Source organism: Pseudonaja textilis, chromosome 1 (assembly GCF_049901715.1).
Source record: "Pseudonaja textilis isolate UNSWEBS1 chromosome 1, rPseTex1.2, whole genome shotgun sequence".
Classification (NCBI taxonomy): Eukaryota; Metazoa; Chordata; class Lepidosauria; order Squamata; family Elapidae; genus Pseudonaja; species Pseudonaja textilis.
This window is the reverse complement of record NC_141990.1, coordinates 262,713,709-262,727,777: the sequence shown is the minus strand read 5'-3', so window position 1 is coordinate 262,727,777 and position 14,069 is coordinate 262,713,709. Positions and strand designations below refer to the sequence as shown.

At 35.0% G+C, this 14,069-nt stretch overlaps 1 protein-coding gene across 12 annotated transcripts in view; it reads left to right on the top strand.

Annotated features, from left to right (window-relative positions):
• PHF21A (PHD finger protein 21A) overlaps window positions 1-14,069 on the top strand; it is a 147,294-nt gene that overhangs the window by 115,957 nt on the left and 17,268 nt on the right. For 6 of the 12 annotated variants that reach the window (XM_026707580.2, XM_087921422.1, XM_026707605.2 and 3 more), the window contains 5 exons: window positions 2,121-2,306; window positions 7,349-7,600; window positions 8,757-8,846; window positions 10,465-10,764; window positions 12,131-12,229. In XM_026707580.2, the coding sequence (XP_026563365.1) occupies window positions 2,121-2,306; window positions 7,349-7,600; window positions 8,757-8,846; window positions 10,465-10,764; window positions 12,131-12,229 (927 nt within the window). The remainder of the gene's footprint in view (window positions 1-2,120; window positions 2,307-7,348; window positions 7,601-8,756; window positions 8,847-10,464; window positions 10,765-12,130; window positions 12,230-14,069) is intronic. The other 6 variants (XM_026707597.2, XM_026707614.2, XM_087921424.1 and 3 more) reach the window with 1 other exon arrangement.

The following is a 14,069-nucleotide window of genomic DNA, read 5'->3' as shown; positions in this document are numbered from 1 at the left end:
CTGTTATATTAGCAATACACAGAGTTCCCGTAATGCAGGAATTAGATATTATGATAACCCAAGACTGTTGTTGCTTATAACACTTAACTGATTTGTTATAAAAGTTTGTGAAAGGTTTGAATGATGAATGCCCTCATTCGGCTCCATATTTTTGTCTGAGCTGTGAAAGAGCAATAGTTTCTGGGGGAGAGCTGTCTGAATTGAATTGAATTGAATTCTTTATTGACCAAGTGTGATTGGACACAAGGAATTTGTCTTGGTGCAAATGCTTTCAGTATACATAAAAGAAAAGATACATTCTTCAAGAGTCAAGAATCATAAAGTACAACACTTAATGATAGTCATAGGGTACAATAAGCAATCAAATCATACTAGGAAACAGTCAATATAAATCGTAAGGATACAAGCGACAAAGTTACACTAATACAATTACAAGTGGGAGGGGATGGGTGATAAGGAGTGATGAGAAGATTAATAGTAATAGTAGTGCAGACTTTGTAAATAGTTGATCAGTGTTGAGGGAATTATTTGTTTAGCAGAGTGATGGCGTTTGGGGAAAAACTGTCCTTGTGTCTAGTTATTCTGGTGTGCAGTGCTCTACAGCAGGGGTCCCCAACCACCAGGCCGCGGACCGGTACCGGTCCGTGGATCATTTGGTACCGGGCCGCAAAGAAAATAAAAATAAAATAAAAATGGCGGTTTTTTTCACCTTCGGTGAATGCTGCTGGGATCAGGGATCAAGGACACAAATGAAAGAAGGGGAGGGAGAAAGCAACCAAAGCCTGTCCTGCTCTCCGGCTCAGCGGCTTCGGTTTCCTCCCACCTTGTTCCTCTCTCAGTCACTCTCTCGGTCCTCCACCAGCCCAGGAAGAAACTGCTTCAAAGAAGCCAGCAGGGTGGCTTTTCCTGTCGGCGCAGCTCCTCCGAAGCACCCGTTCACCCCCACCCTGCCGCCCGCGGTTCAATCCAGTGCTTCGTTCTGCCTGCCTGCCTGCCTTCGTTTCTGGTTGTTTCGGAGTAGCTTTGGCTGAGAATAATAACTACTCGCCTCTTTTACTCAGCCGAAGCTGCTCCGAAACAACCAGAAATGAAGGCAGGCAGGCAGAACGGAGCACTGGATTGAACCGCGGGCGGTGGGGTGGGGGTGAACGGGCGCTTCGGAGGAGCTGCGGCGACAGGAAAAGCCACCCTGCTGGCTTCTTTGAAGCAGTTTCTTCCTGGGCTGGTGGAGGAGCGAGAGAGCGACTGAGAGAGGAACGAGGCAACCTGAGGGATAAGGCTGAGGGAGGGAGGGAGACACCTGAGGGATGAGGCTGAGGGAGGCAGGGCTGAGAGACGGGGCTTCTCAGCCATCCTGCAGGGACTTGTCCTGAGCCTCCCTGAACTTGGTGGTTTGCTGGCAGACGTTTTATTACCTGACTAGGTAACAACATCAGATGTTATCTAGTCAGGTAATGAAGCGTCTGCAAGCAAACCACCAAACTCGGACTCCTCCCCCCCCCCTCCTTGAAAAAGTGTCGTCCCCCCGCCGGTCCTTGAAAAAGTGTTTCTGCGTGAAACTGGTCCCTGGTACAAAAAGGTTGGGGACCACTGCTCTACAGTGTCTTTTTGAGGGAAGGAGTTGAAACAGTTTATGACCAGGATGTGAGGGGTCTGTAAATATTTTCACAGCCTTCTTTTTGACTCGTGAAGTATACAGGTCCTTGATTGAAGGCAGGCTGGTAGTATTGAATATTAAATTGCCCACAACTTTTGATTTTACTGATATGTTATCCTTCCTTAAATTTGCTGATTTCTCAAAAATGAATTTGCTTCCTTTATTTTTATTTAGTATGAAATTTATTCAATCAAATGTTTTAAAGATAGTGAGTTTAACAAACAGCGATAAAAATAAACAGTGGTAATACAATCAGATACACATACATACATATAATAGTAATTAAAATGAACTTAATAATATGAATACAAAACTGACTTTTTAAAATAGAACCTTAAAACAAAGTTCATCTTACAACCAATTACATTATTTCTATCTGTTTTTGAAACGAAATATTGAAATGTATTTTAGTGTAATGCAAAAAGTATATATGATACTATTTTTGTTTGTATTCTCTTGCTAGAAAAGAGTCGTTGAACAACTGCGGAAGAATTTAATGGTAAAGCAGGAACAGCCTGATAGTAAGTTTCAAATACAGCCATTGGCACAGACAGAAAATAAAATACAAACATCACAGCCTCTACAGCAGCAGCCACAGCAGCCACAGCAGCAGACCACTGCACCCTCTCCAAACCTGCTTGGATCACAGGTAAAGTGTTTGAATTAATGACTGTGTTTTTGGAAAGCTATTTCTTAGGCTGAAATTCATCACTGTATAAAATCAATGTTAGTCTAGGTGATGATGAGGAAACATTTACTAGAAACTAAATCATTTTGACCTGGGGGAGTGAGTGAATGTTTATAGGATCAGGTAATGCTATCAGAAATCTTTAAGTAAAAGCAAAGGTCCTTATCTTCTGTCATTTTCCTCTCTATCTTTGACTAATACTGATCTTGTTTCTATTTGGTTTTATTTCAGATGACATCCAGGGATCTTGAACTATTTAGAGATTTTTGATCAGTTCAGGTTATTTATTTCAGTGGATGGCAATTAAAATACAGAAATAATGTATAATTAATTGTAAATAAAGATATATGCAGAATAATTTTATGATTTCAACTTATAAGCAACCATATATTTTCTAATAAATCTAAATTATATAAACTAAAGTAGTTACCCATCAATCTTACAAATGCTGCTGCAAAATGTAACCTCTGCATGAAAAACCTTCTTGTTGCTATTGGTTAGAAGAAGTTCTACCATTTATAGGTTGAATGATGTTAATTGCCATTCATAAATGGCGGAGAAACATTTATTCCAAAAGTGACTATAAATAACATAGTGGAAAGCAGTTTCTTTTGCCTTGCCCAATAAAAGATTGTGTGTCTAAATGGTGGACATGTAGTAATTCTGACCTTTACATTCATTTTTAATAAAATGTTGACACATTCAATACTATAACTTCTCAAACTGAGGATTACATTTTCTCATTGCATACTCTGACACCGATTTTATGTAAGCAATAAAGACAAGTGTTTTCTTCTCTTGAAATTCAGTTTTGAACCAATATCTAATATTACAATAAGAGTAGTACAAATTTTATGAATGAACTGTAGTCAAATTGGTGAAGGCAGGTTTGTGAACTAAATAAAGTAAATTAAGAATTTTCATAAAGAAACATTTTTGGCAAATTTATTGTGTGATAAAAGTTGAGAAGATTATGTCAACAGGAAATACATGCATTTCTATCCTCAAGTATATATAGCTTGGAATTAAAGAACTTGGTTAAAATAATACATTATAATGAAGATGTAATGGTACAAAGTAGTTTTGGATTAAAATTCTCTATTCTTACCAAAATAACATAAGAATTTAGAATGCTAAAGACAATGCTTGACTAAAAATTATTTTGCTCTCTAAGTAGTCATGGTAAAAGGCAATGAATTGAACCTCAAAGGAGTTGTAGTTTTTTTAATGGCCCTGATGTATTGCAAATAGTATTAAATAGAGTAAGCTGCAAATATCAGAAGCCCTATATGTAATGGGTTCAGGACAACTTGCAACCGCTGGTTCACTGCTGTTAGCTCGCTGCCGTCATTTCACCTTCCGTCACTTCACCTTAGCCACCTCACCATGGGACAACTTGCTCACCATGGGAGAATGCAGGAGGCAAGGGAAACTTCCTCCTCCTCCAATAGTTCTCTAGTATTCTCCAATATTAGCTCAGACTGGAGGGAAAAATCGGGGAGGACAAAGCAGCAAGGGGAAGAAAAAAGATCACTTGGGAAAGAGACACACTTTGGTACACAGGAGTTTTTGCTACAGAATTCAGGAGGTATTGGTGGGGGTGGTAAGCCAGATCAAGGAAGAGAGAGGGAGAGCGAGGAGGAGGAGATTCCCCTCACCTCCAGCATTCTCCCATAGTGAGTTGTCCTGTGGTGAGTTGCCCATGGAGAGCTGGCTGGGGGCAACCAGTTGTTCCATTCAGCTGTGTAACTTTATTTATTCTGCTACTTATAATAAAGGATAATTTGCATATAAAATATCCCTAATTCAGACTCTGATATCTGGAAAGTTATCATTATCATTAGTAAAATAGAAAGACTGTTCTTGACTGTTGGCCAATTGGAATATAAGAAAAATTAAAATGTTTTTATTTATTCATATCCTGCCTTTATTATTATTATTATCAACTCAAGGCAGGAAACATATCCAACACAATTTCCTTCTCTATTTTCCTCACAACAGCAACCTTGTGAGGTGGGTTGCACTGAAAGAGAGTGACTGGCCCAAAGTCACCCAATTGGCTTTCATGGATAAGGCAGGACTTGAATTTATGGTAATTATTCCTTTGGTAACAGCATATCAGTGTCCCATTAAATTATTGGAAAAAAATAGTCAAATAATACACTGTTGGTAAACCAAGAAAAAAATACTATTTAATTCACAAACTTTAATTCTAGAAATCCTTTACTATGAAGTGGATATTTTACTGGTTAGACTAACTTCAGGTTTGAAATTTTAATTGCAGATTTATCTGATGCTCTTCTGACTGTTTTGATTAATATGCTGTTGAAAGTAATTGACATTAAGTAAAACATAGAAATTTCATTGTTTAAGTTCATTTTGAATAATCGTACATAGTTTATATTAGTTAGTATTAAAAACTGTAACTATTAAAAGATTACAGTTGTAATAACTTTACTCTGCCTTGTAGTTTAACTTTCAGCTAATATGTGCTTAAACAAGTTATTTAAAACTAAAGAGCCCTCTAGTGAACTTGCCTTAAAATTGCTACATTTTTTTCTTTTATTATTCTGTTGCAGACCTTCTTTAAAAGTCTTAAACTTATAAACATATTTGTTTAATAAGAGCAAAACTAAATTAATCAAAATCCAAGAAATAAAATTGTTATCTAAATTGCATATGGACTTAATTCTGATACATCACAGGGCTTCTCAAATTATTCTTTAAAACTTTTAAGTCTTTTGGGAGAATTAAATCAGTTCTTTCACAACATTATGAAACTACTTGTATGGTGTAGCCTTAGCAAAGAATTTTAGAGTATTTTAAAGATGCGCACAATTATTAAAAGGCACTGGAAGGAAACACTAGTAGGAAAAATTACAACATTTGTAAAATTCTTAATTGTAATACTGTGACTGTACTGAAAATTCATAGTTTGCTGATGTTAAAATATTAAAGTATTAATAATTGCTACTAAAACCTTGACTAGTAAATGCCAATAGTATTTTCTTTTTCAAATTCTAGGAAGGAATGATTCCTTACATTTGGATATTACTCTCTAGGATCCACTTATAATTAATAGCAATAGCACTTAGACTTATTTACCACTTCACAGTGCTTTACAGCCCCCTCTAAGCGGTTTACATAGTCAGCATATTGCTTCCAAAAATCTGGGTTCTAATGTTGTGATGTAGCTAATTAAGAACACATGATTTAAATTATACAAATCAGATTAAGCATAATAAGTGGAATCTGGTACATCTGATGTGAATGCTATATGAAAAAGTGTGCACCTGTTTTTAGAGAAAAGCAAAATTTTAGTGGAATGCAAAGTTATGGATTTCTGTGCATAGGTGTGAGAAATCTTGAAAGTCCCAGTTCTAGTTAATTGTAGCATAACATACGAAGGGGTTAAAATAGAAGGGTTCCTCCTAAAATCCACTATCATCTTTACAGTTTTAAGCATATTTAGCTCCAGATTGTTACGGCTGCACAGCAGGGCCAGTTGTTCAACCTCCCATCACCATCTTGAATGAGGCCAATGACCGTTGTACTGTCTGCAAACTTCAGAACTTTAACAGCTTCCCTTTGATAAAATAATCCTATCCCAACTGAAAATATAATACTGCAGCAATAAATCTAATACTAGATACTTACTTAGAAACTTCTGCTAAAATAAAAATACTTCACCAGTGAAAATGCCCATATGATATTTGCTGTTGTTTTTCAATTCTCAATGACTAGGAGTTTCCGAAAATCATATATGATAATGACCTTTTAATTTTGGGGGAATTTCTTGTCTGAATTTCACCTATTAACTCTACTTGAACCAACTTTGAACTGAAAAATTGGTTCAAAACAAATACAGTTTTACGACATTCTACAGATACAGTGACATTTCCATATACACATTTACACCTATATTTGTTGCATTAAGCCTATTGGTAGAGGTTTGCACAAAATTAGAAATTATGTGTCATAAATGCTTGACTGGATTGTCCTAGGTACATCACACTCTAGAATAACTGGAAAGGTGTAACATTTTGGTTATTTTTGGATTTTTTTTTCAAGAATAGTCCAGAAAGTTCTAGGAATAGAGCAAGACTGACATAGCTCACCCCTCTCTTCTCTTCTCCTCATGGCCTAGGTACTAGTTTACCTAGGGATCTTCATAGCCCAACTCCCTGCTACCATTTTATATTTGAACACAGCATAAGTGACTGGTCCATTCCACTTTTTGCTCCTTTTCCCATTGGTTTCCATCCCTGCAGCTGCTGTCATCCTATTATGATCAGGCCACTTGTCCCTCACCTGGCTTTCCCATTTTCTCCTTCCCTGTAGCCGTCATTGCCAAATTTGAACTCAAGAATGTGATACAGATACTCAACTAGCCCTGCTACCCTCTCTGGATATTCCCATCACCTTCCTTACCTTTATCTCTGCTTAGCTGCCACACACTGATGGCTTCATTTTTCTCTTCTGTATCTTATTCTAGAGGCCCTATGTCTGGAACACATATGTTCTGGGTCCATGTCTGGATAAAATACCTATGTTTTGTTCCAAACATGGACCACCCAGTTCTACCTGTTCCATATACAGGATAGCTTGTGCACTGAACGTTATGGATATTGCTAATATAAATAGTTAAGAAGAGACACACTTTTCAAAAAGTCTAGAGATTATAGTAAGGATATATTCCAAGGAGCGGAAAGGCAAAAATTGAAGGATGCATACAAAAACTTGATTACTGTTCTGCATATTTCATCAACTCTGATCAAATCATGACCTAATATTTCTGTATGATTAGTTGTCAAGTATATATGAGATTTGCTATAAAGTATTAATAAATGTATTGATTCCAGGAGAAGGATATCAATGTTTAAATTTTCCACAATTTCTCCATTGTGCTGTATTGCTTCTATTTTCTCACAGTTCTCAATAATAATTTTTTCTCAGTGGATGGTGCAGTGTTCCAGAAAAAAATATGTTTTCTATTTCTCTAGAAAACTGTAACTACAGCTTCTATGATCACCACCAAGACACTACCTCTTGTTCTGAAAGCAACAGCAACCATGCCTGCCTCTGTTGTGGGTCAAAGACCTACAATTGCCATGGTGACTGCCATCAACAGCAGCCAGAAAACTGTCCTTAGCACTGATGCACAGAACACGCCTGTCAACCTCCAGACAACAAATAAGGTCACTGGTCCAGGAACAGAGGCAGTACAAATAGTGGCAAAAAATACAGTCACATTGGTAAGCAAGCTGGGTAGCTCAGCACTTGAACCATTCTTTATTTTATCATAATATGAAATTATGTATACCAGAGAATAGAGTGTATTATTTACATACTTGGAGAATATACTTTATATTTTGATGCTTTGCTTAAATTACAATTAGATAACACACTTATTTTAGAAATATTCAATTTTAATTACTATTCCAATGCTGATTAATATTATTACAGTACTACACAATTATGTATCCTTAACATATGTTCCAATAATAAGATATCAAATTGTTTCTATATGATTCTTAATCTCCTTGCTAAAAGGACAGAGATTCCTTAATTTTGATTGTAGAAGTTTATGCTTGGGGACGCTTTATTTGAATGGTATAACTTCTGACATAGTTTACTTTTTTCAATTTCATTGCTTGTTTAACTTCATTAAATATTACTGCCACTGGGTCCATAAAATGGTACCTTGCACAATGAGTTCTTGCCAGCATTTTTTCACTCTATAACAATTACAAGCATTATTTTGATCAAGGATCAGTTTATAAAATGTCAAACAATTGAAACCTATTAAAATGTAAAATTTAATTTTAAATGTGAAGTCAGCTATTTAAACAGATACAATTTGGATTAGAAATATAACAGTGATTATCAGTATACTATTAAATATACGAGGCATCTGAATGTTAACATTTGAGAATTAATCCAGAAATGCAGCTGTAAGTAAATCTACTTACAGCCTTCGTATTCTAGTAATAAATTATTGTGTTTCTGGACAATAAGGAAAAATAATTCATTGTGCAAAGCAGTGGTTTGGGATACTTTGAATATGAATGCTTATGTTCTTAACATATTTAAACATCTTGTGAAATACAATTTGAATGGGTAAGAAGACTGATACTGTATTCTGGAGAACAACCTGTAATGTATAAAAATTCAAAAGATTCAGATGACTGGTACAGTCTTACAGTGATAACATAGGTTTATATATTTATGAGACCAGCAAAAGGCCAGCTTTATACTTCCTAAATAAGAAAGACAGTTTCATTCTTCAGAATCAGTTCATATTGGAAAAACTGGTAACCGTTATAAAACTTTTAAATAATTGATCGTACCTATACTTTGCTTAAAGCTGCTTTAGTTTTATCACCACCTGAGCTCATTCCTGTTGTTTAGCAGGTTCAAGCTACAGCTCCTCAACCTATCAAAGTGCCACAGTTCATCCCTCCTCCCAGACTTACTCCTCGTCCAAATTTTCTTCCACAGGTGAGTCTGTTCAGAATAGACGCCAACTAACCAAACTGTGTAAAACTCAGTGAGATACGACTTTGATTTGAGGTTTAAAAAGACAACATTAGATATTTCACACATTTAATAAGAATTAGGGTTGTCAAATCCAGGCCACAAGAATCTGAATGACCAGGAGTGCCATTCAGATTGTGAGGTGATAGCAGTGAATTAGCATTGTAGCTACAATCTATTGCTGAGTTGGCTTTTTGCAGTTCAGACATGGTATTCAGCAATAAATTCTGCCCAAAGAGTTCCTTTTTATATTAAAGCTCCATCCTTTTATATTAAAGCTCCTTTCTGCCATCTTATGGGAGTGTTTTGTTCTAATTGTTTCTGCACACTTCATAAGGACTGACAAGAGAGGTATGCTTCAGGCCTTATCAATTAAAATGTCACCTGGTGGTACCAGAACTGTGCCTTTTCTGGCTCAGAACCTATCCTTCCCACCCAAGATCACTTTGTCCCTAATCTTGCTGGCATTCAAAAACCCCTTAAGATCTGGCAGTTCTCCCTGGCTCGGAGGTCAGAAAGTTAGCTGAGACTGTGAATAGAATTAACTTTTTGTTGCTGAGCTGTACCCAATTGCCCCCAATTGCTTCTCTGTATTCATCATGTGTTTTTAATTTGGTTTCTTTTCATTATACTAATGTATAACCAATAAGGTGTTTGCCACCCAGTTGTTGCCACTGTGATGAGTTTGTAGTTTAATTAGTGCAATTTGCTCTTACTGTTTTCTAGAAAGGATCAAATTTGTCATGGGAAGATTGGTTGAGCAAAATTTTTTCTGAAATAGATTATCTCCCAACTATTTAAAGGCAAATGTGCAAAAGTAATATAGAAATCTAGATGATTGTTAGATTGCAGCAGAAAGCTAGAGTTTTCTTATTGTTTTGATGCAATGTAACAGTTGTCCTGAATTTTTCATTCCACGACTGGTAGCCATATGTATAACAACTTGTATGCCGTGCTTTGAATGTCTAATACTGTTTCTTTCAATAAATGATTCTTATATCTCCTGATGTTATATTTGTCACCTTCAGCTCCATTCCCTGCTGTTTAGAGAACCAGTTTTCCATCTCTGAAGCATAAAGTTAAGATATATATCTAACATCCTAATATGTTAGATTCAACATTTAAAATAATAACTATGTATAAATTCTCTCAATTAATGAAGAGATGTAGGGTTAATATAAATGCAGCTGCATTTAATTGATATTTATTTTGCATAGATAATTCCTCTTACTGTTAATATTCTTAAAGAATACAGCATTGGAAATTCAAGATATTCTATGCTACCATATCAGGACTTGAAAAATCAGATGACCACTCTAATTTTTATTATAAGCTAATTTATAAAGTAATATTATCCCTTTAGTCTGAATAATAAGTATATGAAGCTTCCTGATGCAGAGACAAGGAACAGTTTTTGGTACAATTTACAGCCATTATATTTGGAATCAACCAAGTTTGAAACAGATTTCAAATTAAGTAGCTTTGTGCTAATGTGTATCTTAATGTAATACAAATACTGTTGTCTGCTAAGTCATGTTTGTAGGACATAGTCTGATACCTCTGTCTGCCTATCTCTCTCTAGGTTCGACCAAAACCAGTTGCCCAGAATAACATACCTATAGCTCCAGCCCCACCTCCTCCTATGCTTGCTGCTCCTCAACTTATTCAGAGGCCTGTGATGTTGACCACAAAGTTCACCCCCACCTCCTTACCCTCTACACAGAATTCCATACACCCAGTTCGTGTTGTGAATGGGCAAACAGCAACCATAGCCAAAACTTTTCCAATGGCACAACTCACCAGCATTGTTATAGCAGCCCCAGGTGCCAGGCTTGCTGGACCTCAGACTCTACAGATCAGCAAACCAAATGTTGAGAAGCAGGTACAGCTAGAGGAATGCTATTTGGTCGGTCTGTATTTTTATTTACAGTCCATCAGAGTTATTATCATTTGCTTGGGTTTTTTTTTTTTTGCCTAAGTATACAATTTTCATTTTCAGCAAAAAAAAAAAAATTTCCATTATGTTGCTAACATTTCTAATTAATCTAACTTCAAAATGAGGGTAACAATTTTACAACAACCTCTAATTTATCATTGGTTATTCAATGCTGTTTAAATATTTTGCAACCTGGATAGTTGAAAGAGTATTTCCCTAACATAATAGAAGTAATCATCATTTTCCTGGCAGCACATCTTTTTATGGCTGATTTTGAAGCCTGCTAATTTGAATTCTCAAATGTTGCTTTTAAGCTTGACAAATTTTCCATTGTTGTATGAGAAAAATGATCTACTTTTTATCTCTTTTAGGAAGGTGTAACATATATGTCACAGTAAAATACAAATACAAAACCAGCATATGCCAAATTAGTACTTTGCAAAGAAGGGAAGGGGTAGTGTTTCCTTCCATTTTGAACTAACAAAGAACCACTGTTAGTGTTAACTGAGACTTGAAACTTGTATTTTTAATATCTTTAACCATGATTGACTTATTCAGTAAATAGCACCAAATGTTTCCAATTGTTTTACAGTCATGCCAAACCAGACCATTAGAATAAACTCCAGTTCATACAGATGTTTCAGACATAGCCAATATTCACCCATAATTATAAGCCAGATTTTAACTATGTTTTATTGAAAACTCTATAGCACATTAGTTTGTATGGCATAGTAAACCAAAAAGGAACAAACAACAATGTGGCTTACTATTAAGAACAAACCAATCCATATCCATATTCCATGTATTGCTCATATAGCGGACTGAAATTATCTTTGTCACCTTGGAAATGATTGGTAATATTTTATGACTTCACATCCATGTCATAAAGTGATTATTGTGTCATTGTGGAGGAACTTATGATGCAAAGGATTCTGCCATATACTGTGTATACTTCAGGAAAACCCACTCTTTCAGGAATCATGGAGAACTAATTTTCAAGCACATTTCATGTTAATACTAAAGCCCAAAGAGGAGTGCTTGTTCTTAACAAAATGGTGTCTAAGCAAGCTTTTCAGGAGATCATTCTTTAAAATACCAACTCATCTATAGTTCTGCTTCCCAGGTCTTTTACTTAAGTATTGGAGTTTGGGGGCGTGGTCTTCTGAAAAACTAATTATTGTTTGGGATATTTTCACATAATTAAGGGTTTCTCCTCATTGTTGTCATTCTGGTTAATGAAAGGCATTGCTTTTTTGTTTTGTTTTGTTTTATGCTAAATCAAGGAGTATATATTCAGTTATTTCTATTTCAGACAGTCAAGCCCCAAGTAGAAACGGAGGAGAAGCCAACAGAGATTCATACTGTTACCTCTCCTGCACCTCCCAAGCCAAAACGAGAAGAAAACCCACAGGTACCACTAGTTAAAATATTATTTTCTGGAAAATAATCTGATATATTACCAGTTGCTAATATGCAAAAACTTGGGTTTTGTTTATTGTCTGAAATCTCTTAAATATCTGAAAATAATGCTTCCACAATGCCTTTGAGGTATATATTACTACAACCGATGGTATAATTCAGATTAACAGTAATATTAACAGTTAAAAATACTTATGAATTTATGGGGAAGAATAAATGTGGTGAAAATGAATTTAATTTCAAGATTAGTTTACAAATTTAAGAGAGATGTCTCTGTATTAATTCCAACTAGATATTTTAAACAAATCAATAAGCTTCTGATGACATTTTAATAAAATGGTCCGCCTCCAAGTTCTTTCTTTGAAATTCTAATTACACATGAAAATGGGGCTTCTTATTTTGCAGAATTTTAATTGTAGCATTGAGCAAATGTATTACCTTTTTTAAAAAAAATAAAAATAAAATGTATGCCACCATACTTAAGATACTATGGCTACCACCATGAAGTTATTATTGGCTTCTTTTAAATCCTGGCAGGTTCTACTTTTAATCAGAACTGAGGTGTATTTCCAAGTATTAACGGCAGCCAGATTTATTTGCATTTTATTGAGAAGGAGATTCACATTTGATCTTTTTATAAAAAGGATACTTATTTTTGTTTTTAATATTATACTAATACTTTCTCTGAAGTGACATATATATTATGCTTGGTTGGTTGATTGGTTGGATGGTTGGTTGGTTGATTAGGGAAGGAAGGGAAGGGAAGGAAGGAAGGATTTTATGGACTGATACCTATTTAGAAATGGTGGATGAAAGTACTTGTACGTTTAATTTTAGTTTTGGAAAATATTAGCTGAAATGGGGTTAAGATCATATTATTAAGGATTTCATTATTAATCATATTTCTATAACTGAGAAGTATAAAAAGAATGCAACCTGCCCAAAAAGACTAAAATGGCAAGTATAAATAAAATATTAAACTTATAACAAAAATATTTATTTTTAGAAGTTAACCAACAATTGAATAATATAGAAATTGAATTTTTAAAAAATCTGGAATAAAAAATAAAAGACTCCAATTTTAAGAAATCAGCCATCTCAACTTTAAAAAGATGTTAAATGTGCCTCATAATCTTTACAGAATATTAATTCATCAAAACATTCTTCACATGTATGGGATAACTCAGCAAATCTCAAAAGTAGTTGTTATCTATTTTTCTAGATTGGATATGCAGTATATTTGAAGACCTGTTAAAAATATGTGTTGGACATGTCTCTGATAATTCCATGGTGGTGGAATATTCTTAATATTATTAGTAAGGTTTCAGCAAGGGAGTTAAAGTTTTAAAATGCCAGGTTTTTTTGATAAATTGTATTTTAAAAATCCTGGAATTTTGTGAAGAATTTGGGATACATCATGTCACAATTGTTAGGAAAAAATATTGTAAACTTTTCTTGGAAAAGATACTAATTCACCAGATGTCGATGTGGTTTGAAGAAATGTGTGCACTCTTGAGTTTTTGAATTGACTCTTTATTAGTATAAAGAATCAATTTTTAAAATATCTAGCCAATGTGTCACTCAGGTCTTCAATGAATTACAGGAGCAAATGACAGTAAGCTTTATTGTAGTTGGGGGTGGGGTAGGGAACAGTGGATAGTTAGTTGAGGACATGATGGACTTAATAAAATAAGTTTTCTTTACTATTTTCACCATTATTTAATCGTTACTGCCATGCTCTACTACAAATTCCCTGCACAACTTCAACAATGTGTTTCAGCCAATTTTTTTTTTTTTCTTGAACTGCCCTTCAATTGCCATAACCTTAGATT